The sequence below is a fragment of the Podarcis erhardii genome (genome assembly GCF_964252035.2).
Source record: "Podarcis erhardii genome assembly, chromosome: 3".
In the NCBI taxonomy this organism is placed as follows: domain Eukaryota; kingdom Metazoa; phylum Chordata; class Lepidosauria; order Squamata; family Lacertidae; genus Podarcis; species Podarcis erhardii.
In genome coordinates this window covers 15,657,065-15,681,540 of record NC_138507.1, presented here as the reverse complement: position 1 = coordinate 15,681,540, position 24,476 = coordinate 15,657,065, and the positions used below count along the sequence as shown (strand labels likewise).

Below are 24,476 nucleotides of genomic sequence, written 5' to 3'. Positions count from 1 at the left end.
GTTTTCATAGCATTTTGCATATGTGTCTGATTGTTTCCTGTGTGCACATACATGGATAAAAACAATACATGAATTGTTTATGGGTCATTAAAGAACAGATAGACCAAATGTGCCAAAACACATTGGCATTACAAAAGCTTTCCAGTCCACTCATCATTTGGTTCAATTAGGCGTAATGGTTCAATTAGGCACAAAAGCATATCAGTTACATTTCCCATACTTAGACCAACAGTGATACCTGTCCAACAACATAGTCCTTTAAATAAGTTGGGCGCTTGGGAACTCTGCCAGACCGCCGGGGACTGGTAGCCAAGTCCGGACGGCCACACAGTTCTTGCTGAGGCTGTGGTGCGACCCTAGGTGGCGTTGGAACCAACTCCCCTGGATCCGCTGCTGTGGGTGGAGCCTCCGCAAGTGGAGTGGTCTGAGTCTGTGGTAAGTCTGGCAGACCCTCTGAAGCGGCTCGGTTCGGCTCCACGCTGGCAGTTTGCGAGGGAGGTGTAGGTGGGGCCTCGCCATCTGTACGTGTCTCTTCTGGAGCCGCAAGCGCAGTTGGGGGCACCTCGGTAGTGTCCAAGTCCACAACCCTGCGCCTAAGCTGGTCTATGTGCCGTCGCCACAAGCGTCCGTCTTCGAGTGCCACCTGGTACGAGCGAGGTCCAGTGACTCCCACTACTGTGGCTGGCACCCAAGGAATGTCCCCCACATAGTTCCGGGCAAAGACCTGGTTTCCTGGGACAAATGACCGTGGCGCGTTGGCACCGCCTGGGGGTTCAGCCACGGCAAAGTCCGGGTGTAGCCGGTCGAGCGGTGACCTGAGGCGGCGGCCCATAAGCAGTTCAGCAGGACTCCGCCCTGTGGCCGCATGAGGGGTGATGTGTTGCACGAACAAGTATTCGGCGACCCGCTCATGCCAGTCTCCCCAGTCCAGGCGCGCCAGTGCCTCTTTTGCCGAGCGCACCATTCTTTCCGCTTGCCCGTTGCTGGATGGATGAAAGGGTGCCGTTAGGGCATGGCGGATGCCCAGGCCCAAAAGATACCGCTCAAACGTGCCTGACGTGAACTGCGGTCCGTTGTCAGAGACAAGGACATCAGGACACCCATGCGTTGCAAACAGGCCTCGCAGCACCCGGATGACAGCTTCGGTAGTGGTGGAGGGCATCAGGGCGACCTCCAGCCATTTGGAATAGGCGTCCACCACTACCATAAAGGAGATCGGCTGCAAATTCAGTTGCTCAGACTAGTCTCTTGTCTAATAAATCACAAATGGATCTCCTCTTGCATTCCTTCCCATGACTCTGTTGCAGAACATGAAGAGGCATCTCACAAGTTGTGCTGATTGTTGAATCTTTTGTCTAGGTTTTCATAGCATTTTGCATATGTGTCTGATTGTTTCCTGTGTGCACATACATGGATAAAAACAATACACGAATTGTTTATGGGTCATTAAAGAACAGATAGACCAAATGTGCCAATTACAAAAGCTTTCCAGTCCACTCATCATTTCAATAATGCAGGACTCTCCTGCCAGGATTTCTTACCTTCCAACTGAGTTCTGATGAGTGAAAGCTTTGTTGAAAGAAAAATGAAAGAGTCTTGTGGCATCTTAGACAGGAAGGATGATATCCAACTGAGTCATATACAGAGTCCATTGGTTTCATTGTGTCTATTCTCAGTATGACCAACCTTGGATGTTGCTGTAACATATTTATTGTGCTGTAAGCTTTTGTGGATTAGTGTCCATGTGCATCACGTGATGCAGGTTCATTGTTTTATGGTCACCAGGCAATGGCTTTTCCCCCTGCCTTGCCCCACACTCCAGCCCTGGGAGGCTTTCCCGACCATGACTTTGAGAATAGCAGAAGCATCTGGGAAGAGAGAAGTCATGGGATATTATTTAAGAATACCGTATTTTTTGCACCATAACACTCACTTTTTTCCTCCTAGAAAGTAAGGGGAAATGTCTGTGTGTGTTATGGAGTGAATGCCTACGGGTGGCGGGGGGTGGGGTGGGATCTGCTGCAGTCGTGAGCAAAGGATCCATGGTTCCCCTTCCTTCCCTCCTCCGTGGCTCGCTTTGAAACAGCAAAGCGGGAGAGGAGCCGCTTACACTTATTATTATTATTATTATTTATTTGTACTCCACCCATCTGGCTCGGCCTCCCCAGCCACTCTGGGTGGCTTCCAACAAAGTTTAAAAATACATTAAAATGTCACACATTAAAAACTTCCCTGAACAGGGCTGCCTGCAGATGTCTTCTAAATGTCAGGTAGTGTTTATTTCCTTAAGATCTGATGGGAGGGCGTTCCACAGGGTGGGCACCACTACCGAAAAGTCCGTCTGCCTGGTTCCCTGTAGCTTTGCTTCTCGCAGTGAGGGAACCACCAGAAGGCCCTCGGCGCTGGACCTCAGTCCAGCAGAACACTACACCCAAGCACATAAGTTTCCTCATTTCCTTGTGAAACAGCTAAATAGCACAGCTTTATTGTGGATCCTGACCATAGGAGGAGGTCAGTTTACCTTGTAATTACATTTCCATCCTCTGGACCATGGTTTAGAAAATGGAATGTCCGACGATACAAAGGTTGGACATCCCTGAATTTTAGCTCAGTGACCTATTTTAAACTGTCTTATAACTATTTGTGAGGAACAAAGTTATGATATAGAAATTTAGTTTTTCTTTATTCAGAAGCACCATTATTTTTTCCATGTTACATCTTTTCTGTGACACAATGTTCCACCAATTAATCTTGTCCATGTCTATAACCTTGAACCAAGACTGGCCGGAATAAATCTAGAATTCATTTTGTACAAAGATCGAAGCACACACCTGTGCCTCAAGGAGCCTATATACAGTCACATCACAGCCTGTCTGCCACTTTAACTTTGTTCTCAGTATGATGTTTATATAGCTACGCACAGAAAATTTGCAAAGGGGAATATATGAAAACACACGTATGTGTGTGTTCACATAGTATTCTCATATACTGCCTTAATGTAACCTGAAAATGTCTGTAGCATATATTTATGTGTCATTGTTCAAAGACATGAGCAATGTGACGGCTTCATGAAAATTTCTTATTTAAGCATACTCTGCCTTGACTTTCTCGCTTTAGTTTGTTTGCCCCCATATATTTTTGTCATCTTCTTATACCTCCCAATTGTGATGGCCATTTTCAGAAAGTCCATTTCACATTTTGAGAGCTTCAAAATTCCAACGCCTAGCCTTCTTACGTCCTCTTCAAGTTTAGGATTACAATACTTTCAGAGGGAAAAGAAATAAAATATTTGCATACGTTTTTAGATTGTGGGTTGTATCTAGTGGTGTTGTTGAGCTGACAGTAAGATTTCCATCAGCAGAACAAGAAGGGAAGCAATTTTCAATTATTCCTTCTCCTACAGTCTTCACCACCTGAATCTGTTTTGGAGGGCCTCCAACCTTTCTGGAGGGCTCCAAGGCTTAGGAGGTGTGGGTAGCTGCAAGAGGGTTGGTGATTCACTAAGTAATGGCCTGAGTAATGCCATTGGATGCAACCCTTAATGTGTGCATCTCAATGTGGTTTTGTTTTGTTTTTCTTTGCAATTCTTGCCCAAAATGCCAAGCCTACATTTGCCTTACTTTCTCTGGCTGCAATTCACATGCTACCTCTGTTGCTGTCCCTGGATAAGGAAAGCAGAGAATTTAGAGGTCCTCTCAGTGGCTGGAGGAAGCATTCAGCCATGTAAGCAGACATTTACTACTTTGGAAAATTTCATTTTCCTACATTTCATGATGGGCTACAGTAAACATACCTGCTGACTCTCTGCACAAGTGCATTAATGCTAAGCCCTGATTACATGAAACTGACATGGTAAAATAACTTAAAGATAATTTTACCGCATGAGAATTGGGCCTAAGACAACTGTTAACAATATAAGCAACTGAAAAGCAAAAGGATTGACTGAACTTTTTACTTTATTTCCCTCCATAGGCATTAGGTTTCTTGTCTTCATATGGAATAGGAGTGGAATACAGTCAATCAAAGGTAATAAAATTCTGTGCTGACTTTACCCTATTGTCATTGAAGACTTTCATCTATATTTTGTGTTTTTCGAAGAAGAAAAACCTGGCAATGATTTTATGATTTTATTTCCCCCCCTCTTTAGGCACTTGTTTACTACACATTCGCAAGTAATGGGGGAAATCTCATATCCCAGATGATCTTGGTTTGTAAATCACATATTTTGAATTTCCAATTCTAGAGGCTTGAGTGATAATTAAAATAATTGTGAATTTTCCCCCAACAGGGCTATCGTTACTGGTTAGGAATCAATGTTCCAAGGAGCTGTGAAGCAGCACTTATTTATTACAAGAAAGTTGCAGATTACAGTAGGTGGCCTTCATCTATTGTATCTTGCCTTGTTTGAAAGTGCCACTTTTGTTTTTCTTTGCTCTTTCAAGAGTCCTGTGGCACCTTAAAGACTAAGAAATACCAGACCCTCATAGGGGGCAGAGGACACGATTCTCACTCAAATTATTAACATATGAAAAGAACAAATTTTCCAAGATCCCAGGCAGGCATGGCCCAATACTTTTTGGCGCCTGAGGTGAACCTGAGAATGGCACCCTCCACCCCCACCAGTGAAGAAGGGATTAGTGACGATGTGCATCAGGAACAAGGGGGGAATAAAGGTCTACCTTGAGAACGAAGGTTGGGGGGACCAACAGCACCCCCTTTTCACCAAAAGGCCGCTGTAGAGGCAGCACTGGGGGAGGCAGCCAAGGACACAGCAGATCTGGCCTCCAAGGAGCAAGCTGCAGCTGATGCTGCCACTATGGCACTGGCAGTAGCAGCAGACGATGCCTTCCTTGGACGTCAAATCTGCTGCCCCTGTGGATCCTGCTGCCTGAGGCAGTCACATCACCTTGCCTCATGGGTGGGCCGGCCCTAATCCCAGGATCCAGTTACTTGTCTAACAAAAGAGCCAGTGTGGTGTAGTGGTTAAGAGCGGTAGTCTCGTAATCTGGGGAACCGGGTTCACGTCTTTGCTCCTCCACATGCAGCTGCTGGGTGACCATGGGCTAGTCACACTTTGAAGTCTCTCAGCCTCACTCACCTCACAGAGTGTTTGTTGTGGGGGAGGAAGGGAAAGGAGATTGTTAGCCGCTTTGAGACTCCTTAGGGTAGTGATAACGCAGGATATCAAATCCAAACACTTCTTGTCATGTTTATTTGTACTAAAATACAGTCCCAAGTGACAAAGCAAGTTGACCGAAGCCTTATGCAGGCATTACGATTAGGGAACTGTAAATACATGTGTGAGGGTGGTGGGGCAAGTAGATTGGACCTGTCTCCTCCATCACTGTGTTTAAGGTGATCTAGCATGACCAATGTCAAGAGTGATGGAAGTTGTCGTTCAGAACATCTGGAGGGTACTACATTGACTACATCATGGAAAGGAAAAATGAAATCTTCTCAGATTGTAGGAAGAAGTTGTTCTGATTTGCGTTACTTGGAATTTATTATTATTATTATTAGTTGCAAGCAAATTAGAAGAAAATGAAGATAAGCCAGTTGAAAAAGTAAAGCTGATGGAAAGATCAGAAAATCTGGGTTTTGATACAGAAATATTGGACTGGGATGTACATCAGTACTACAAGTTTTTGGCTGAAAGAGGAGACACACAGATACAGGTAAGAGACATTCCTTTCTATTTGCCTATTTATTATTATTTATTAATTTGTTAATACTGCTTACCTGACTTCAAAGTGGTTTACAAGTATAAAATCAATTAGAATCCACACATCATCAAAATACACAATAAAATAATTCAATCGAAATACTTTTTAAAAATCCATAATTAAAATATGCTATAAAACAAAAACAATAAAAACAGCAATTATAATGACATAAGGAGAGCCTGCTAGATCAGGTCCAAGGCCCATCTAGTTAGCATCCTGTTCTCACAGTGACCAGCCAGCTGCCCATGCGAAGCCCAAAAGCAGAACCTGAGCACAACAGCACTTTTCCCATCTGCAATTCCACACAACTGGTACCGTATTTTTCACATATAGGACGCATCGTCCCATAAGGCGCACCTAGTTTTTTGGGGGGGAAATAAAGGGGGGGAATTATTTTTTCCCCCCCCCCAGGCGCAGGGCTAGGGCGGGGGAAGGTCGAGCTTCCCCCGACCCCAGCCCCCAGAACAGGCAACTCTCCGCAATGAAGGGGAAATGTGTGTGCGTCCTGTGGGGCGAATGCAGGCTTTCGCTGACGCCTCTCGCTTTCCAGGCTTCGCGCAGATCTCCGCAAGCCGTGGGAGCCCACGCCAGGCTCCCGCGCCTTGCGGAGAGGTGCGCGAAGTCTGGGCGCCCTGAGCTCAGCGTGCCCAGCCTTCAGCGTGCAGGCAACTCTCCGCAAGCCACGGGAGCCCAGTGCCGGGCTCCCGCGCCTTGCGGAGAGGTGCGCGAAGTCGGCACGCTGAGCTCAGCGCACCCAGCCTTCGGCATGCAGGCAACTCTCCGCAAGCCGCGGGAACCCGGCATGGGCTCCCATGGCTTGCGGAGATCTGCGCGAAGCCTGGAGAACAAGAGGGGTCAGTGCACACCGACCCCTCTCGCTCTCCAGGCTTCAGCGAAAGCCTGCATTCGCCCCATAGGACGCACACACATTTCCCCTTCATTTTTGGAGGGGGAAAAGTGCGTCCTATGGGGCAAAAAATACGGTATTTAGAGACCTACAGCCTCCAGTGGTGGAGGTAGTACATACCGTAGTCATTGTGCTTGGTATCCATTGATAGCCTTAACATCCATCAATTTGTCTAATCCTCTATTAAAGCCATCTAAACTGAATGTAGCCACTTTGTGTTTTTGTGCTATGTGATGCAAGGCTTTGTCCGCATAGATCTAACTGTAAAGGTAAAGGTAAAGGGACCCCTGAGCATTAGGTCCAGTCGTGGCCGACTCTGGGGTTGCGGCGCTCGTCTTGCTTTATTGGCCGAGGGAGCAAGCATACAGCTTCTGGGTCATGTGGCCAGCATGACTAAGCCGCTTCTGGCGAACCAGAGTAGCACATGGAAATGCCGTTTATCTTCCCGATGGAGCGGTACCTATTTATCTACTTGCACTTTGACGTGCTTTCGAACTGCTAGGTGGGCAGGAGCAGGGACCGGGCAACGGGAGCTCACCCTGTCGCGGGGATTTGAACCGCTGACCTTTTGATCGGCATGTCCTAGGCTCTGTGGTTTAACCCACAGCGCCACCTGCGTCCTCTGATCGAACTGTAGTGTTCACGAATTTAAACAATATTCCCTACGTCCTGATTTACTGGAATCCCTATCTTTACTAAGAATATTATAATTGACCCTCAGCCTACAAATATTGCAGATTAGTGTGGCATTAAGTGACAAGTGCATGGAAACTGCTGTCACCAATCCTCTTTCTCCCCTCTCCCCACCCCATTGTGGTCCTATTTCGCCCTCACCTTCAGGATCTGCTTGATAGATCTGCTTTCCAGGAAGCCTAACAATGATGAACAATGTCTTCTGGAAGCTTAAAAATAAATAAATGGTTGAATTGTTTGGTCTTCTATGTTAAAAAATGCTGTTAGCCACCTTTTTAACTCTGATGTGGGACATAATTATCAACCAACCAACCAACCAACCAACCAAAAATGTTGTGTGTTTGTTGTTATTTTATCCCTTTCAATTAAAAAAGTAAGTTAATGTTAAATAAGATCCCAGGAAGGGCAGCTGAATCCTTCAGACTAGAATTCCCCCACAGACCCTTTGCCATAAATTCTGTGCCCAAGTCTTATTCACTGACACCATTTGCACGAATGGGACTTCCCCTTCCTCTCTTCTCTCCTGCAGTTTTCTGTGTACCTGCAAAATACAAAATCTGCTCTGGAGGCTTGGAAAAAACAGGTGGAAGGGGGAAATTTTGTTGTGTTTGCTGGTGTGACATTGGGCCATTCTTGCTCATTGACTTTTGGCTCCAAAAGATCAAGACATTCATTTTTAAAATAATTATTTCTAGGTGTATCTAGGACAGTTGCATCTCTTCGGAAGGAAAGGACTCGAGAGAGATCATGCTGTAAGTGCAGGTAGATTAGAAGGGTGAAAGCCGTGCTCTTACAGTTTTAAATTTTAGAAGTATATTTGGTTGATTTGAATGGGATGGTTCCAGTGAGCGTGTTTAAGATCACAAAGTACAGTGGTGCCCCGCAAGACGAATGCCTCGCAAGACGAAAAACCCGCTAGACGAAAGGGTTTTCCGTTTTGGAGGTGCTTTGCAAGACGAATTTCCCTATGGGCTTGCTTCGCAAGACGAAAACGTCTTGCGAGTTTTTCCGAGTTTTTCCCCCTCCCCCCCCCTTTTCTAAGTCGCTAAGCCGCTAATAGCCGCTAAGCCGCTTAGCCGCTAATAGCCGCTAAGCCGCTAAGCCGCTAATAGCGGTAAGCCGCTAAGCCGCTAATAGGGTTGCTTCGCAAGACGAAAACCGCTAGACGAAGAAACTCGCGGAACGGATTATTTTCGTCTTGCGAGGCACCACTGTAATACCCCTGTTCAAACAGGCATCCTTTTGAGAATCTAGCACGGTCTTTCATTTCCTCCGAGTTCAAGCACCAATTTAGGAAGCTGGTGCTTAGGTTTTTATAAACAGAAATGCCAGCTGTGTGAGTTTGTGTGTTCTCACCAATCAAGCAGTGCTTTAAAAAATGCATATATTAGGGTGAAATGTGCATTAAAATAAGATACAAAAACATTTTTGCTTGCAAAAATGCACATATAGTCAAAACTTCATAAAAACGTCACAATTAAATGCAGAAGAATTTTCATGGGGATTTGAAAACAAACTACAAATTGCTGCTCATATGACAAAAAATTATTTTAAGATGGAAAAACTAATAAGCAACTAAGAGATCCAAATGGGCAGATTCTTCCATCCCTAGTGGATGGTGTCTCTCCAGGGGTTTCAGATTTGACATTTGCAGCCCTGCCTGGAGACATTATGGATTGAACCCCAATACCATTTGGGGCATATGATCTAAGTTTGTACAGACTACTAGAACATAAAGATGCCAGTTTGAATTATTGTTCACCAATATGGCCTGTCTAACTATGAACAGGTGTCAAGGCAGGAGAATGCATACCTTGATTTGGAAACTTTGTTATATCAGTCATCACTTTATTCTGCTCTTTTTCTTTAGAAAGCCTTCTACTATTTCCTAAAGGCAGCGAATGCAGGGAATGCACATGGTATGGCATTCCTGGGAAAGGTACCTATGTTTGCTTCTTGGGATTAATTTGCTAGCTTGAGACCCCATCTATGGTCCTTTGTAGTTTCCTCACATTCAAGCAGAGTCCAGCTGCAGTGGACTGGGGCCATTCTCACATACAAGCTACTTGCGATGTGGTCAAAGCAGAGTGGAGGAGACTGGAGGAGGGAAGAGGCAACCTTCAGTTGTACATTTAAGACCACATTAAACTACAGTTCTCACCTATCTTGTATGACAGAGCTTTCCAAACTTTTCATGTTGGAGACACACTTTTTAGACATGCATCATTTCGCGACACAGTTAATTCAGTTTTGCTAGCAAACCGGAGGTTAAACTAACCCCTTTCCAGTCCCAGGAGGAATGCAGGGAGCATTTGTGTTATACACCTACACACTGCAGCTGACACACTAACGTGTCATGATGCACAGTTTGGAAAGCTCTGCTGTATGATCATGGCCAAAAGGATCTGACTGTCTTGTATCTCTGCATGCAAAATCAAAGGCATATCATGATTGACTTTGAAGTGATGTGCTTCAAAGTAGAATGGCAAACTTAAGGAGGACTTTCAAGAGGCATGAACACTTTTGAGGAGGAAGCTTGACATTTCTTTCCTCCTTCCATTTCTTGACATTTCCTGGTCAGCTTAAGAACAACACACACACAAAAGTGCTTCTCTTCTAATCAATGGTGTGGACTCCAAATTTCCATGAGATGCTGCTGGCAGAATTGCGGGGGGGGGGGGCAATTTTGGCTTATTTCTCCTTTGCAGCACCCCGAAAATCTGTTCTGGAGGGCTTAAGAGACCAACTGGAACAGTTCCAGATTTGACACTGAGGACTGGAGGGGAAAGGGGGATCAGAAAAAAACACTCTCTGTTCCTTCTGCCAATGGGGGCCTACACTGGATTGAAAGCCCTTCCATGAATAGAAGGAGTCTTTCAATTTGCAAATGGAAAATTAATGCCATTGCTGGTTGTAAGTTGTGGAGCTCCCTCCCCGGAGAGGTGTGTCTGATACCTTCATTCCATAACGTCTGGCGATTCCTCAAGATGCACCTCTTTGCCCTTGCTTTTGACACTTGAGATGTATATTTTTAGCGCCCACTTTTTTTCTCTACTTGTAAGTTGTTTTAAAGTGTGTTTTATATTGTGTTGTAATGTGTGTTGTAATGTTGTAATCTGCCCTGGAACCTTAAGGCGAAGGGCAGGTAATAAATTTAATATTAATTATTATTAAGCAGGTATTGGTATTTTTTAAAAAAGAGAATTGTTCTGTTACTGTAAGCTGTGGGTATTCCTTTTGGAAACAAATACACAATGTGTTCAGCTGCTTGTGTTATAGTTGTATATTTAAAGCAGGAGTAGAGAGCCTTCAAGGGACCCGGGTGGCGCTGTGGGTTAAACCACAGAGCCTAGGACTTGATGATCAGAAGGTCAGCGGTTCGAATCCCCGTGATGTGGTGAGCTCCCGTTGCTCGGTCCCTGCTTCTGCCAACCTAGCAGTTCGAAAGCACACCAGTGCAAGTAGATAAATAGGTACTGCTCCGGCGGGAAGGTAAATGGCGTTTCCGTGTGCTGCTCTGGTTCTCCAGAAGTGGCTTAGTCATGCTGGCCACATGACCCGGAAGCTGTACGCCAGCTCCCTTGGCCAATAAAGCGAGATGAGCGCCGCAACCCCAGAGTTGGTCACGACTGGACCTAATGGTCAGGGGTCCCTTAACCTAGAGAGCCTTCAGCTCTCTGGATGTTGCTGATAGATAACTCTCATGAGCCCTGGCAAACATGGCTAACAGATATTGTGAGTTAAAGTTCAGTAACATTGGAGGGCTAAAGATTCCTCAAATATTCCTTAAAATGACTCATGAAAGCCCAGCACTATACATAACAGAGAGTCAAACAGAAAACAGGAAGTAAAAGTGCAAAATAGGATAAAATTCAGAGGAACTTCATCCGTTTGTTTTGCAAATTTTTAATGGCAAGAGGAGGCATTTCCATGGATGGTCACCATCATCTGAAGAAATATCCCCTCTTAATCCTGTCTAGATGTATTTAGAAGGAAGTGCTACAGTGCCTCAGAGTAACATTGCAGCTTTGAAGTATTTCCGAATGGCGGCAGAGAAGGTATTGTATTTTCTTTCTTTTTCTTTTTTTTAAAAAAGTAGCAGCTTTAACTAATTATAATTAATACATTGTTCTTAGGAATACAGTTAAATCTGACAATTAAAGATCACAACAATCACTGCCTCAAATCAACTTTTAACTTTATATATTACAAGCACTAAATCAAACCACACCATGATTAACCTTCTGTACTTGCTCTTTAAAATGTCCTTAACCTATTAAACTAGGTTTGTCAACCTTCTGCCTGTGGAAGCTCCCAGTGGTGCCCATGGCTGGTGCTCTAGACTCTGAATTTTCATTTAAAAAATCTCTTGCATATTTTTCCTGGTACTGAGGAATGCTCCCTGTTGTTACTTAGACATCAACAGGATCAGTCAATGGAATATTTTGCACAGCTTTATGTAAACTGCTTAGAGGTGGGTTGCCTTTTTAAAATGAAAAATCAAGCAGCTAATATATAAAACAAACAAAATATTTCAGTGCTAAAAGTGCAAAAACAATACGAATTGTTATAATTAATGAAGTAAATTTCAGATCTAACAACTCAAGGTTATATTTGAAAGAGAGACCGACCCCACAAATGTTATAGGAAAGTGTTGCTTCATGGTGATTTCATCACATCAATATTGAATTGGGAATCAAGTTGTAGATATATTGAGGGTGTCATGTGTCAAAGTACATTGTCCCTTCATTCCTCTCCTACTGTTCATTTTGCCTGTATTTTTAGACTGCTGGCATCTCACATCTGCCTCTTTCATTTAATCTTTTAAAACGCCAGATGCATTGGTGCTATGTAAGAGGTGACTAACTTGTTCAACACTAAGGACTGTAATAGATAAGTAGGAGCAACTGAAAAGGCCGTATAGAAAAATGGTTACGTGATGAACAACATTGGGGGAGAGGGGAACTTTTCCATAAAACTTCCATTAAACTTGTAGGCTTCAAATTACACTTGCTCAGACTGCATTTGTCCTACAAAATGAATATTCTCTTTGTCTATACTGTATTGTGTTGTACTTGGGTCTGGTGAAGTCTTTGACACCAACCTGGGTTGATATAATGACACTGATGTTCATGAACATTTCAACTACCTCCAGAGCAAACCTATCAGAACTTCTTTTGGGGAGGGAGGCAGGATTTTACTCTTAATTAAACTCATTGAACTCAATGGAAATAGTTCCAATTGAATTAAATGAGTAGAGTTGCATAAGATTGTATTAATAATCACAACTGTGTAACGAAATGCTTCATTTAGGTCGTCCGAGCTCCTGTTGCCCAGTCCCTGCTCCTGCCAACCTAGCAGTTTGAAAGCACGTCAAAGTGCAAGTAGATAAATAGGTACCACTCCGGCAGGAAGGTAAACGGCGTTTCCGTGTGCTGCTCTGGTTCGCCAGAAGCAGCTTAGTCATGCTGGCCACATGACCCGGAAGCTGTACGCCGGCTCCCTCGGCCAATAAAGTGAGATGAGTGCCGCAACCCCAGAGTCATCCGCAACTGGACCTAATGGTCAGGGGTCCCTTTACCTTTAAACCATTTATTGCTCATACCAGGGTTATGTGAATAACTTGGTGTGACACAATGTCCAGAGGAGATATGGCGAAGGAGACATTTGTCTCTTGGTTAACAAGCGAGAAATATAATCAGTAAATAATTATAATCGACACTAAGGCACACAATTACAGTGATTCTTTATAGGTTCTTTTCATAGAGTGGGTAACTTATTCTTATGTCTAAATGAAACATTCTCAATATGTTATTTAGGGCAATTCCATTGGACTATGGGGCCTTGGACTTATTTATTTACGTGGTAAAGGTCTTCCACGGGTAAGTCTTCCGTGTATCAGAGCTTTTTCATAATAAAAAAAGCCAATAGAACCATAAGACGCTTGGCCTAATGTGGCTTTAACACCCCAAAATTAAAACATAGGTTTTATGTTTTACATGCAAGGGGTCCTAGGATACCACCACACAGTAGTCAAGGTGGGGAGGGGTTTCTACCTTCAAGCACCCCTGAGCCAATGAGGAGGCACATTGCACAGACCAATAAATGGCTTACCACAGGGGTTGTTCCGCCAGGGTCTTTGTGTACCTTGTGCTCTGTTGTCATAGTGGGACTTAGTGCTACGTCTCATGACCCCTCAGCCGACCGATCTCATGTACAGGATTGTGCCGCAAGTTATCAGTACCGCTTCTCATAATGCAGCTGCAACTTCTTCTGAGCTGCGGTCCACGATCAGTGTTCCACAAAACCAGAAACTAATTTCTTGACCTCTCGATAAGTCTGTTTCCCTTTCAGAATCACAGTGAAGCTTTTAAATACTTTCATAAAGCAGCAGAGAAGGGATATGCCCAGGCCCAATTTCAGCTGGGCCTTATGTATCACAGTAAGTCCCTGGGCACAGTTCTTCCTTTTGTCAAGGCTCCCATGGTCCAGTTACCTAATTTTTGATGAAAATCCAAATCATATTTCATTGCAGATGGCTCTGGAGTCAAGAGAGATTACAAACTGGCCTTCCAATATTTTTACTTGGCATCTCAAAACGGGCAACCCCTTGCTGTTTATCACTTGGCTGAAATGTACGCTACGGGAATGGGGGCTTTCAGGTCATGCCAGAATGCTGTTAAAGTAAGTAATGCCCTGTTTGAGAGTCTGCCCTTTGAGATATTAATGTTGATGGTTGTTCTCCTCCAATATCAACAGCTGTCCAAAGACAACAACCACCCAGTAGCAATAGATACAGAGTCAAACTACACTTTATGTCAGATGAATAGCCCAAAAACATTCCAGGAGTTTTCTTTCTTGAAATTCAGGCATGGGGGCCAAAATTGCATCAGGACTACAGTGTGTGGGGAGGAAAAGTTTATGGTTTTTTTCTGCCCAACCACAACCATGGCAAACATGTTCTCTTACGCTTGTTGTTTAGTCGTGTCCGACTCTTTGTGACCCCATGGACCAGAGCATGCCAGGCACTCCTGTCTTCCACTGCCTCCCGCAGTTTGGTCAAACTCATGTTTGTAGCTTCGAGAACACTGTCCAACCATCTCGTCCTCTGTCATCCCCTTCTCCTTGTGCCCTCAATCTTTCCCAACATCAGGGTCTTTTCCAGGGAGTCTTCTCTTCTCATGAGTCTCTTGCGCTTAGACTTAGCAAAAAAATCTTCTACTGGCATCTATTACCCCCACCTTCCAAAGTTAGGTTTCTATCAAAGAGGCTACAAAATACTAAGATTTGGGGGAGTTGCTAGTCTGTAGATGAATTAATTCTACTTTTTTTTTTTTTTTGCATCTCCTCATGGCATTTGTGTCCTTAGCGCTAAGAAATGTTTTGCAATCATTACACACATGAGACACAATCCAGCCAAAGCTATGCACATTGCATAGATTTCAAAGGAGATTTAAGCACAACACATGCTGAACTTGTTTTATAGTGCAAACCTATGGATTTTTTTCTCAGAAACTCAGAAGTCCCATTGTTTTCAGGGGGATTACTCCCAGGTAAGTATGCCTAGGACTGCCACCTGAAGCGTTGTGCCCACATTGGTGGCATCCGTTTAAAACCACTGTCCTGTCTAGTGTCTCCCTTTAATCTTCTTTTCTTCCATTAAGCCTGCTGTTAAGGCAAAGTTAATTACAAACTTCTGGTGTTCTTTGTATGTGTTTAATGTCTGTCCTTTTTTTGCTATTTAGCTTTACAGAACTGTATGTGAACTGGGGAGATGGTCAGACAAATTCCTGACAGCACACTTTGCTTACCAGACTGGCAATGTTGATTCATCTCTTGTTCAATATGCACTTCTAGCAGAAATGGGCTATGAAGTAGCTCAGTGCAATTCAGCTCACATTATGGAATCTGGTAAGGGAAACTTTATCTTATGCTGCTTACTTGCATTCTTTAACACAGTGATTGTGTTAAATATTGTCAATACTTAATAATAATGTCAATATTTTGTTACAGAAAACGTTAAACTTCTCCACCGAGAGCAGATATATCCATTGGCTCTTCTTTTATGGAAGCGGGCTGCAAATCAAGGTATGAACAGAGTTAAAAATAACCTGTGCCTAGCTGTCCACTCTTATTAGTATGATATTTTCCCCCATTTTGGCTCTTGCAGTTAAATAGGAAGAAAATATTACATTCATGCAACAATACCGACAAGTCATTAAAAATCACTGTTACAAAATATTTAGATTTTATTTTCCTTCCCCTCCACTTAATTCATTGAGATGGCAATCCCACAGGCATTTCTTATAAAGTACTGAATAATAAAATGTAAAAAATGAATGATGTGCATATTAATTGTTACCTTGTTCCTTTTACATGGCCTGGCTACATGAATCTCTATAGTGGGGTTATTGCTTTGTTTTTGCTTTTATTATGTATTTTGTGTTCTCATTTTGTATTTTTATGTTGTGAACCTCCCTATGATCTTTGGATGAAGGATGGTATACAAATTTAATAAATAATAACAACAAATATAATTCCTATGACGATAGAACGTTAAGTGACCTTCAAGAATAGGCATCCCCCCATCAACCTAGCTACCTTTATTCCCAGCCAATCTCACTTTTTTTATTACCCTCTACTTAATTTTGTTACATATAAAGAAGCAATGAATGGTTTAAACAATTTTGCTTCATTGCTATTTCATATGAGCCATCCATTCTGTTAGAGAAAAGGAAGGATAATTTGAAAAATGCAACCTCATGCTCGTTCAAGCTAATTATTTTTTCAGTTCTTTGACATGCCTATCAAAGTCTCTGCATAATGTTTGGAGCACATAAGTAAACTCACTGAGCAGTAAAGACTTAGCTACCATGAACCTTTAATTTCTGCTCAAGCAAATCAACTAGCTATGCCTTGTCCTCCATGCCCTGAAGGTGACTGAATTTTCTAAGATGTCAGAATGAAGAGTGCTCTTAGCTTGCCTCACTTCCTTGGACATAATTCATCCCAGCCTGTCCATTTCTTGAGACTCACAATGAGGAACTTAGATTTCAGCATTTCTTTGATCTTGGTTTTTCTTTAGAGTTCTTCCTTAACCAGGACGGGTAGGTTTAATGGTAGAATAATGCTTTAGCCTTGACAATTCTATTAAAGACTAGCCAGCAAATTTAAACAAGGGCATCCTCTTTCCAGGTCCTAGAACCATGTCACTAAATGACATACATGAATTACTATCAAATATTTCAATACAAGGGCAAAGTATTCCCAAAGCCAATTGCCATTTTCGTTTGACTAAAATTTGTAACCTACTCGATCCCTGCGGTTTGGGGATTCAAAGTGTGCAAACAATCCTGTTAATACAAAAGAGGAACATTTTCAGAACAAATGCAGTTTACAGTCACACTGACAGCATCATTTTGATTCCCCAGTCCTAAAGACCACTAGATCTTTGCATTGACCAGAGTCTCCACTGCACTGTAGAAAAGCAGCAGGATGTCCTCCACTAGCCCTTAAACAGACCTAGGAATGACCACAGACCCTTTTCCATGTCCTCCTCCTCTACCTAAAGATAAGCAGGTGGTGACTGAGTGACTGCCTAGAGTGTCTTATGCCCTTTACAGGGAGATTCATCTGGCACCAATTCTTGGCAACATTGTTTTTACTCATTTTCCTCTTTAAACTGTTAGTTTGCATTGGGATATATCTTTGGGAGTGGGTGGCACTGTGGTCTAAACCACCAAGCCTCTTGGGCTTGGTGATTGGAAGGTCGGCGGTTCAAATCCGCACAGCAGGGTGAGCTCCCGTTGCTCTGTTCCAGTTTCTGCCAACTTAGCAGTTCGAAAGCACACCAGTGCAAGTCGATAAATAGGTACCGTTGTGACAGGAAGGTCAACGGCATTTCTGTGTGCTCTGGTTTCTGGCACAGCCAGAAGTGGTTTAGTCATGCTGGCCACATGACCCGGACAGCTGTCTGTGGACAAACGCTGGCTCCCTCGGCCTGAAGCGAGATGAGCGCCACAACCCCGTAGTCGCCTTTGACTGGACTTAACTGTCCAGGGATCCTTTACGTTTACCTATCTTTATTAGAGCATATGACATGCAACAATCACATAACAATAAATGTGTTTCTCAAGCTGGTCTCTGACCGTAATAAATTTCATGTTCATAACAATAAATACTGAGATAAAAGTTTCAGAATATATTAACAAAGTTGTGTCAAATGATGTGTAGTAACATGTATTGCTTAAATTGGTGACCATAAGGAAAAGGTATTTTGTATCAATAATAATAATTTATAAAAATTTATAGGAAGCGGGAGAGGGAAAAGAATTAAAATATGTACTTCATGCACACTTCAGTGCTGTAAAGTCTGTGTACTGTTGCTCTGCCAAACCTGGGCAGTGTGTGTGGAGGTCCTGTGCTGTCCAAATGACAAGACTCCTCTCTTGGCCTCACTGATGTGGTCCAAAGGAAAGGAAAGCAATACATTTGGCACTAGCTTGGCTGCAGGAGTTGCCAGAAGGAAACATACAAGATGCCATTCCACTCTGGATTTGTTTAGGGTATACCGTATTTTTCGCTCTATAGGACGCACCCGACCATAGGACGCACCTTGTTTTAGAGGGGGAGAACAAGGGGGAAAAAAATTCCCCCTCTCTGCTCAGCACCCCTTCAGCGAAGTGGCAGGAGAAATGGAGCCCCTTCCATTTCTCCTCCCGCTTGGCTGAAGGGGCGCTGCGCAGCTCTCCCTCTCTGCTAAAGCCAGGAGAGTCTTGCTCTCCCGGCTTCAGCAAAAGGAACCCAAAGCCTATGGAGTGCAGCGCGATTTCCCGCTGCACTCCAAAGGCTTCAGGCAGCTATCCCTGAAGCCTGGAGAGCGAGAAGGGTCGGTGCGCACTGACCCCTCTCGCTCTCCAGGCTTCAGCGAAAGCAACGCGTAGCCACCGGAGCGCGGAGGGAGTGCTCCCTCTGTGCTTTGAAGGCTTCGCGTTGCTATCGCTGAAGCCAAGGAGCCTGCATTCGCTCCATAGGACACACACACATTTCCCCTTAATTTTTGGAGGGGGAAAGGTGCGTCCTGTAGAGCGAAAAATACGGTACTTTTTGGACTTCTCCCAAAGAAGTCCCATAAAGCAGTGGATATGGATTGGTCCTTGAGGTTTACGCCTGGAGTCTTTCTCATAGACAAGTACACCTGCAAGACAGTGGAGGTTTGGTTCGGAGTTTTCCTTCTCCTAGATGGGCTACCTTCCCAGGTGAACAAGCCCCACCTGCGCCTCTACAGCTCGTGCAGAAACTGCTTTCCTGACTGTTGGACCCACTAATGGTCAATCTGCCAGAGCCTTTCTTTGCATGCAGGGGAAGTCCCTAGAAGAGCTTCCTTTATGAGGCCTCTTCCACAGGACTACCCCAGTTACAAAGGGGTGAGAATATAGCACCATTTGTACAGTGGTACCTCAGGTTAAGAACTTAATTCATTCCGGAGGTCTATTCTTAACCTGAAACTGTACTTAAGCTGAAGTACCACTTTAGCTAATGAGGCCTCCCGCTGCCGCTGTGCCACCACTGCACAATTTCTGTTCTCATCTTAAAGCAAAGTTCTTAACCCGAGGTAATATTTCTGGGTTAGCAGAGTCTGTAACCTGAAGCGTATGTAACCTGAAGCGTATGTAACCCAAGGTACCACTGTATTTATAGCAACATGGGCTCTGAGAGCTAGTAATCTGGCACTGATTCTCAAATAATTGCAGTTCCAGACTTTTTTTTTTGTCTCAAGGTGAGTGTAGGCTTGTTATAACTGTTCTGTTATGGTTAGTTTTCAAGTGCTGTTTTATCTATGTATCACTGTCTCTCTGTCTTATCTAATTGGATTACTGCATTGTAAGCTGCCTCACAAGTTTTATTGGCAGGTAGCCTAAGAAACATTTCTAATAAATACTTGTGATCCGAATAGCTGGGATCCAGCCAAGAACCTGAAAACAGAGTACGTCAACACTAGTGATGGAGAAGCAGGTGTCATATGTGGTCCAGTGTCTTTGTACACATGCACAGAAACCCCTTTCGGTGGGAGGCCACCTTGTTTGAATTGCACTTTTCAGAACCACCTTCAGAACTGGTGGCACAAATGACAATGACCAAGAATTCTTCCTCTACCAGCTTGGATTGATAGGTGCGGGATATTATAAATAACAACCACAAAAGCAATCATAATATTTTTTCAACTATTTGTCTTGCAGGCAATATATTTGCCAGAGTTAAAACGGGAGATTATCACTTCTATGGTTTTGGAATAAAGAGAGATTACTTGACAGCTGCGGTTCATTACAACCTTGCTGCTAATCAACAGAGTGCTCAAGCCATGTTCAATCTGGCATATATGTATGAATATGGTTTAGGCATTCCTAAGGTAACATAATCCACGTCTAGTGCTGCATCAAACCTTAGCTCTGCAAGTAAACTTTGGTCATTGTGAATATTCTAGTTAAAGAACCATGTTGGGTGGGACACAGAATTTTCATTTGGGCAGGGTACTTGACCTGTCCAAAAATGTGGTCAGTTGATCAAGTATTGACTAAAAATTGACCAACACATCAGTATATTAGGAACAATGAAGACACTGAATTATGTTCTTCGACTGCGACAGCAGGATAACGAACACAGCTCAGAAAAGCTAAAGAACTGAGAAGTCAGTAGATTATGAGAATTTCCACCATTATTAATGGACTATAAAACTACCATTGGTGGAATATATTAGTCTTATTTAACATGTGGAACTACAAATGACCCAGTGGCTTAGCTCCACATTATTCATGCCATGCGCAAGTGTAAAGTGGTTCTGCACCCTGAATGCAAAAATATTTTCCCCCAGAAGACAGTGTTTGGTTTTGCTCAGAGAGATGCTGTTGGAAGGGGTTGCTGGCAAACATCTATGCAAAAAGGGATTACTACCTGCAGTGCTTTGGATCTTGAGATATGCTTTTATACTACCTTTGAGGAAATAGTGATTCTTTTCCTTGCTAGTTTTCTAGGCTAACTGTTGCTTACAATATAGTAAATCACCCCAAGGCTTTAGGCTAAAGCATGCAAACTATGCATACAAGCAAGAATTCTGATTCAGTCAACAGAATTTGACAATCTTGATTGGCCCTTATCATATCAATCAAAATGATTTTGAGAGCGCCACAATGACATTGCTACTGGAAGGTGTCTTAACCATAGATATTTCATAAAGCCCTTGCAAATTTTAGAAATGACTTTCTGTCTTTAGGATATACACTTAGCTAGAAGGTGGTATGACCTGGCAGCTGAGACAAGCCAAGATGCTTTCATACCAGTGTTCTTAGCATATATAAGACTAGAAGTGATGCACTTGTTCACAGATCTTCAGCTTCTCAAGGTAAGTGTGATTTACACAAACTTAACCTCTTGTAATTTGATTAGGGCCTGCTGTTCCAAGATACCTTCTTTGTGAAATTGCTCTTCACTCTTATTTGTAGTCATTGTAGTTGTCAAACCTAGAATGCTCTTAGACCAGTTTTTAAGATTCAGGGCACCTAACATGCTCCCAACGTGCAAATGTTGTTGCCAATTGAAATTTCACACTGGAGCGACTTCCTCAGATGCAGAATCCTAATGAAATTGAAATCCTCCTGTATAATTCACAGAAGTGTGATTTTAAGTATCAAATCTTGAAAGTAGGGCTAGATGTGCAAATCTAAATGTGTTTCTACTAAGCCTAATGGCAATCTTTGCCTTTCCTTGAGTGGGACTCTAACTTTTCATACTTTCTTCCTCAACCCCTAAACCCTAGCCCTGAAGCCCTAAATCTAACGCTCAAAACCTGAACCCCCAACCCCTAAACCTAACACCTAAACCCCTACACCTAGCCCCTGAATCTGAACCCCTAAACCAAATTCCTAAACTAGGGTTAGGATTGGCTTAGGCTTATTGTTAGGTTTAGGACTGGGTAGGGTTAGGTTTAGGGTGAAGGTGAGAGTTGAGCTTGGGATAGGGTTAGGGTTACAGTTGGGTTGGGGTTAGGGTAGGGTTAGAGGGTTGGGGTTAGTGTGTTGGGGTTACTGTTACAGTTAGGTTTAGGATTTGGTTGGGGGTAAGGGTTAGCGTTAGGGTTAGTGGTTAGGGTTAGGAGTACAGGTTAGGTCATTAGGGCTGGGGGTTAGGATTAGGGTTGTGTTTAGAGGTTCAAGTTTGGGGTTTGGGTTAGGGGGTTAGGATTAAGAAGTTTTAGGGTAAGGGTTAGGTTTAATTTTAGAGGTTGATTAGTGTGAGGGAGGGTGAGGGTTAGGGCTGGTGTTGGGGTTAGTGTGTTAGGGTTTAGGGGGTTAGGATCAGCGGTTAGGGTGAGGCTGAGGGTTAGTTGTTAGTGTTAGGGGTTATGGTTAGGTAGCAGTTCTTTTAACTTCCACCATTTTGGAGGAGGTGTTATTTGAAGAAACTTTCAGCTGTCATGAGAGGAACTTACTGATCCCAGAAAAACTGGAACCTTCCACCTATCTATTGGTGAACAGATTCCCCCCGCACCCAAATCTGGAGGAAGAGGACAAAAATGGAAGGCGGTGTATACTGTACAAATGCCAGAGACTCCCTCCCACATAGGAAAATAGTTTGCCATTTAAACAATCCTCCATGTCCACCCCCATGAACAGAAGCCTTTTCTTCTTCTTCTTTTTTGTGGATGCACACTTGTTAAGGTTATTCCCGGGTACCAAAACAAACTGGTGGGCAGAATAGTATCTCAGCATTTTTTGCAGTGTATATTGAAACCATGATGTCGTGAAAATGCTCTCTGCTAATAGAACTCTAGAACCTGACTATGAATGGCATAGGATCCTTTATTTGGTAAGGAGTGTATGCCTATTTTATTCTTAAACTGTCCTTCGCTTGAAGAAAGGACACAGTCTAAAATTAAAATCATTCTGTGAATGCCATTGTAGCTCAACTCTTTTCTCTGCTCTTTGGGGTAACAACCCAAATCCTGAGCCACATGGGGATTTGTCCATGTTGTAGGTCCCTAGCTAACAGGACCAGTGGTCAGGGATGATGGGAATTGTAGTCTCAAAACATTTGGAGGGCCGAGTTTGCCTATGCCTGTTGTAGGTCCTTCTGTCAAAGTCACCCTTATGGAGCTGAGCAAAGCTGATGAGGGGAGGACCTGCAGGATAGGTTCAGGATGTTATAGTTACATTATAGTTACAGCACCAGGAACGAAGCATACATGCCACGAACCCCAGACCAAGTGGATAATACAGAAAGATGTTGCTCATACCTATTGTGCAAGTCGTATTTGCAGAGCAAAGCTTTTCAACTTGAAAATACTTTCGTCTTCTTCTTCTCTTCTATAGCAAATGGGAAACTGGAAACTGCCAGACTTGGACCACATGCTAAGACTACATTGGGATCTGATTGTGATGATAGTCATTGTTTTGTTGCTTATACTGTTGATAAGCAGTAGGCAAAATTAAACAGGAGGGGTATGAAAGTTCTATGAAAGTCCTGTTCTTTTTTTTCTTATGGTTTTAACATAGTTTTCAGCACAAATATTACTTTAGTCTCTATTCAGCATTAAAAAGCAACAAGTCAAAACCAAATAAAATACATTAGTAGTACCACCTTCCCATACCACCATTCAGTTTGAAGTGTAAACAAAACATTTTAACTGAAACTAAAAGCCACCTGACTCATAACCTTGCAAGCTGTGCCTTAAAAAACATGTATAAATAGCATATTTGTACCAATCTTGACTGGAAATAGTATTTTCTAATGTCACTCAGCGCTCATCCAGATTTCCTTTCATGCCTCGTTTCTAGGCACAGGTCTGGGCTTTAAAGCTCAGTGTTGTTTTCCCCCCAAATGCTTTCCCCAGGAAAATCTGCATTTTACCACTGAATCAGAGGATATGGCAACTATTGTTTATCAGTACCCATAAGCAAAGTTGCAAGAAGGCAGTGTTAGTGTAGCAGACTGGTCTGAATCGAGACCAATAACATGGTTGAGTGGAGATTCAAATCTGAGTTAGCACAGTGGGTAAATTTGGGCCAGTCAGTTGAACAAAAGCACAGAGGAAGAAAGCAAATGTTATTCTGAGCTCTGTGGAAGCAGGATAGGATAATTTTTATGCATTTAACTGATCAAGCTTAATGTTTTATTACATTTCCAGTCTCTTAATAGAGGTCAATGTCTTCCCTAGGTAAATGCCCGTGATTTACATACAGCTACATTTCTTAGGGACGCAGGTGGCGCTGTGGGTAAAACCTCAGCGCCTAGGACTTGCCGATCGCATGGTTGGCGGTTCGAATCCCCGCAGCGGGGTGTGCTCCTGTCGTTCGGTCCCAGCGCCTGCCAACCTAGCAGTTCGAAAGCACCCCTGGGTGCAAGTAGATAAATAGGGACCGCTTACCAGCGGGAAGGTAAATGGCATTCCGTGTGCTGTGCTGGCTCACCAGATGCAACTTGTCACGCTGGCCACGTGACCCGGAAGTGTCTACGGACAGCACTGGCTCCCGGCCTATAGAGTGAGATGAGCGCACAACCCTAGAGTCTGGCAAGACTGGCCCGTATGGGCAGGGGTACCTTTACCTTTACCTTACATTTCTTTCTTGCTCAGCTTTTCCCATGATTTCCAGCTCACAGACTGCTCAATGGACTGGAAGCATATCCAAGAGGTAGGGAGAAACATAGCTCTGCGTGAATCACAGAATAGAGAAGGAAAGGGGCAGCAAGACCGATCAAGGAGTCAAGTGGTGATTTGAAGGCTGACAGCTTTGAAAGTTGAAATGAAGCCCTACTTAGTATCTATCTAGATAGTGACCAGACCCACATTTGCTCGGCTTCAGCAAAGTGGACGTCTCATATGGATTTAGACTAGGGATGCCTAAACTTGGTGGTTGTTTTTTGGACCAAGGGCTACTGTTCCCTTCCATTCAATCTAATGAGTGAAGAGGGGGCAAGCTGCAGCCTCAGCAGGTGCTGAGCACTGCCAAACTTAATGGGGCCTTGGGGGTCCAAAAAAAGTTGCTGGGGGCCTGATCCTTAACCACCCCCTGCTTTAGACCTTACCCTAGTCCTAATATATATGGACCTTTTCTGTTACATTCTCTCACGTTTTGTCAGTTGAATTCTATACAGAAACA

At 43.5% G+C, this 24,476-nt stretch overlaps 1 protein-coding gene across 8 annotated transcripts in view; it reads left to right on the top strand.

Moving 5' to 3' along the window:
• SEL1L2 (SEL1L2 adaptor subunit of SYVN1 ubiquitin ligase) overlaps positions 1–22,825 on the top strand; it is a 51,172-nt gene extending 28,347 nt beyond the window's left edge. For 2 of the 8 annotated variants that reach the window (XM_081857070.1, XM_081857063.1), the window contains 15 exons: positions 3,973–4,026; positions 4,148–4,207; positions 4,289–4,370; positions 5,521–5,675; positions 8,019–8,075; positions 9,194–9,262; positions 11,304–11,381; positions 13,143–13,205; positions 13,678–13,765; positions 13,859–14,007; positions 15,069–15,234; positions 15,337–15,411; positions 19,563–19,732; positions 20,594–20,722; positions 22,689–22,825. In XM_081857070.1, coding sequence (XP_081713196.1) covers positions 3,973–4,026; positions 4,148–4,207; positions 4,289–4,370; positions 5,521–5,675; positions 8,019–8,075; positions 9,194–9,262; positions 11,304–11,381; positions 13,143–13,205; positions 13,678–13,765; positions 13,859–14,007; positions 15,069–15,234; positions 15,337–15,411; positions 19,563–19,732; positions 20,594–20,722; positions 22,689–22,808 — 1,515 coding nt within the window. In that variant the 3' untranslated portion in view covers positions 22,809–22,825. The remainder of the gene's footprint in view (positions 1–3,972; positions 4,027–4,147; positions 4,208–4,288; positions 4,371–5,520; positions 5,676–8,018; positions 8,076–9,193; positions 9,263–11,303; positions 11,382–13,142; positions 13,206–13,677; positions 13,766–13,858; positions 14,008–15,068; positions 15,235–15,336; positions 15,412–19,562; positions 19,733–20,593; positions 20,723–22,688) is intronic. The other 6 variants (XM_081857065.1, XM_081857064.1, XM_081857066.1 and 3 more) reach the window with 6 other exon arrangements.
• Positions 22,826–24,476: the final 1,651 nt, after the last annotated feature.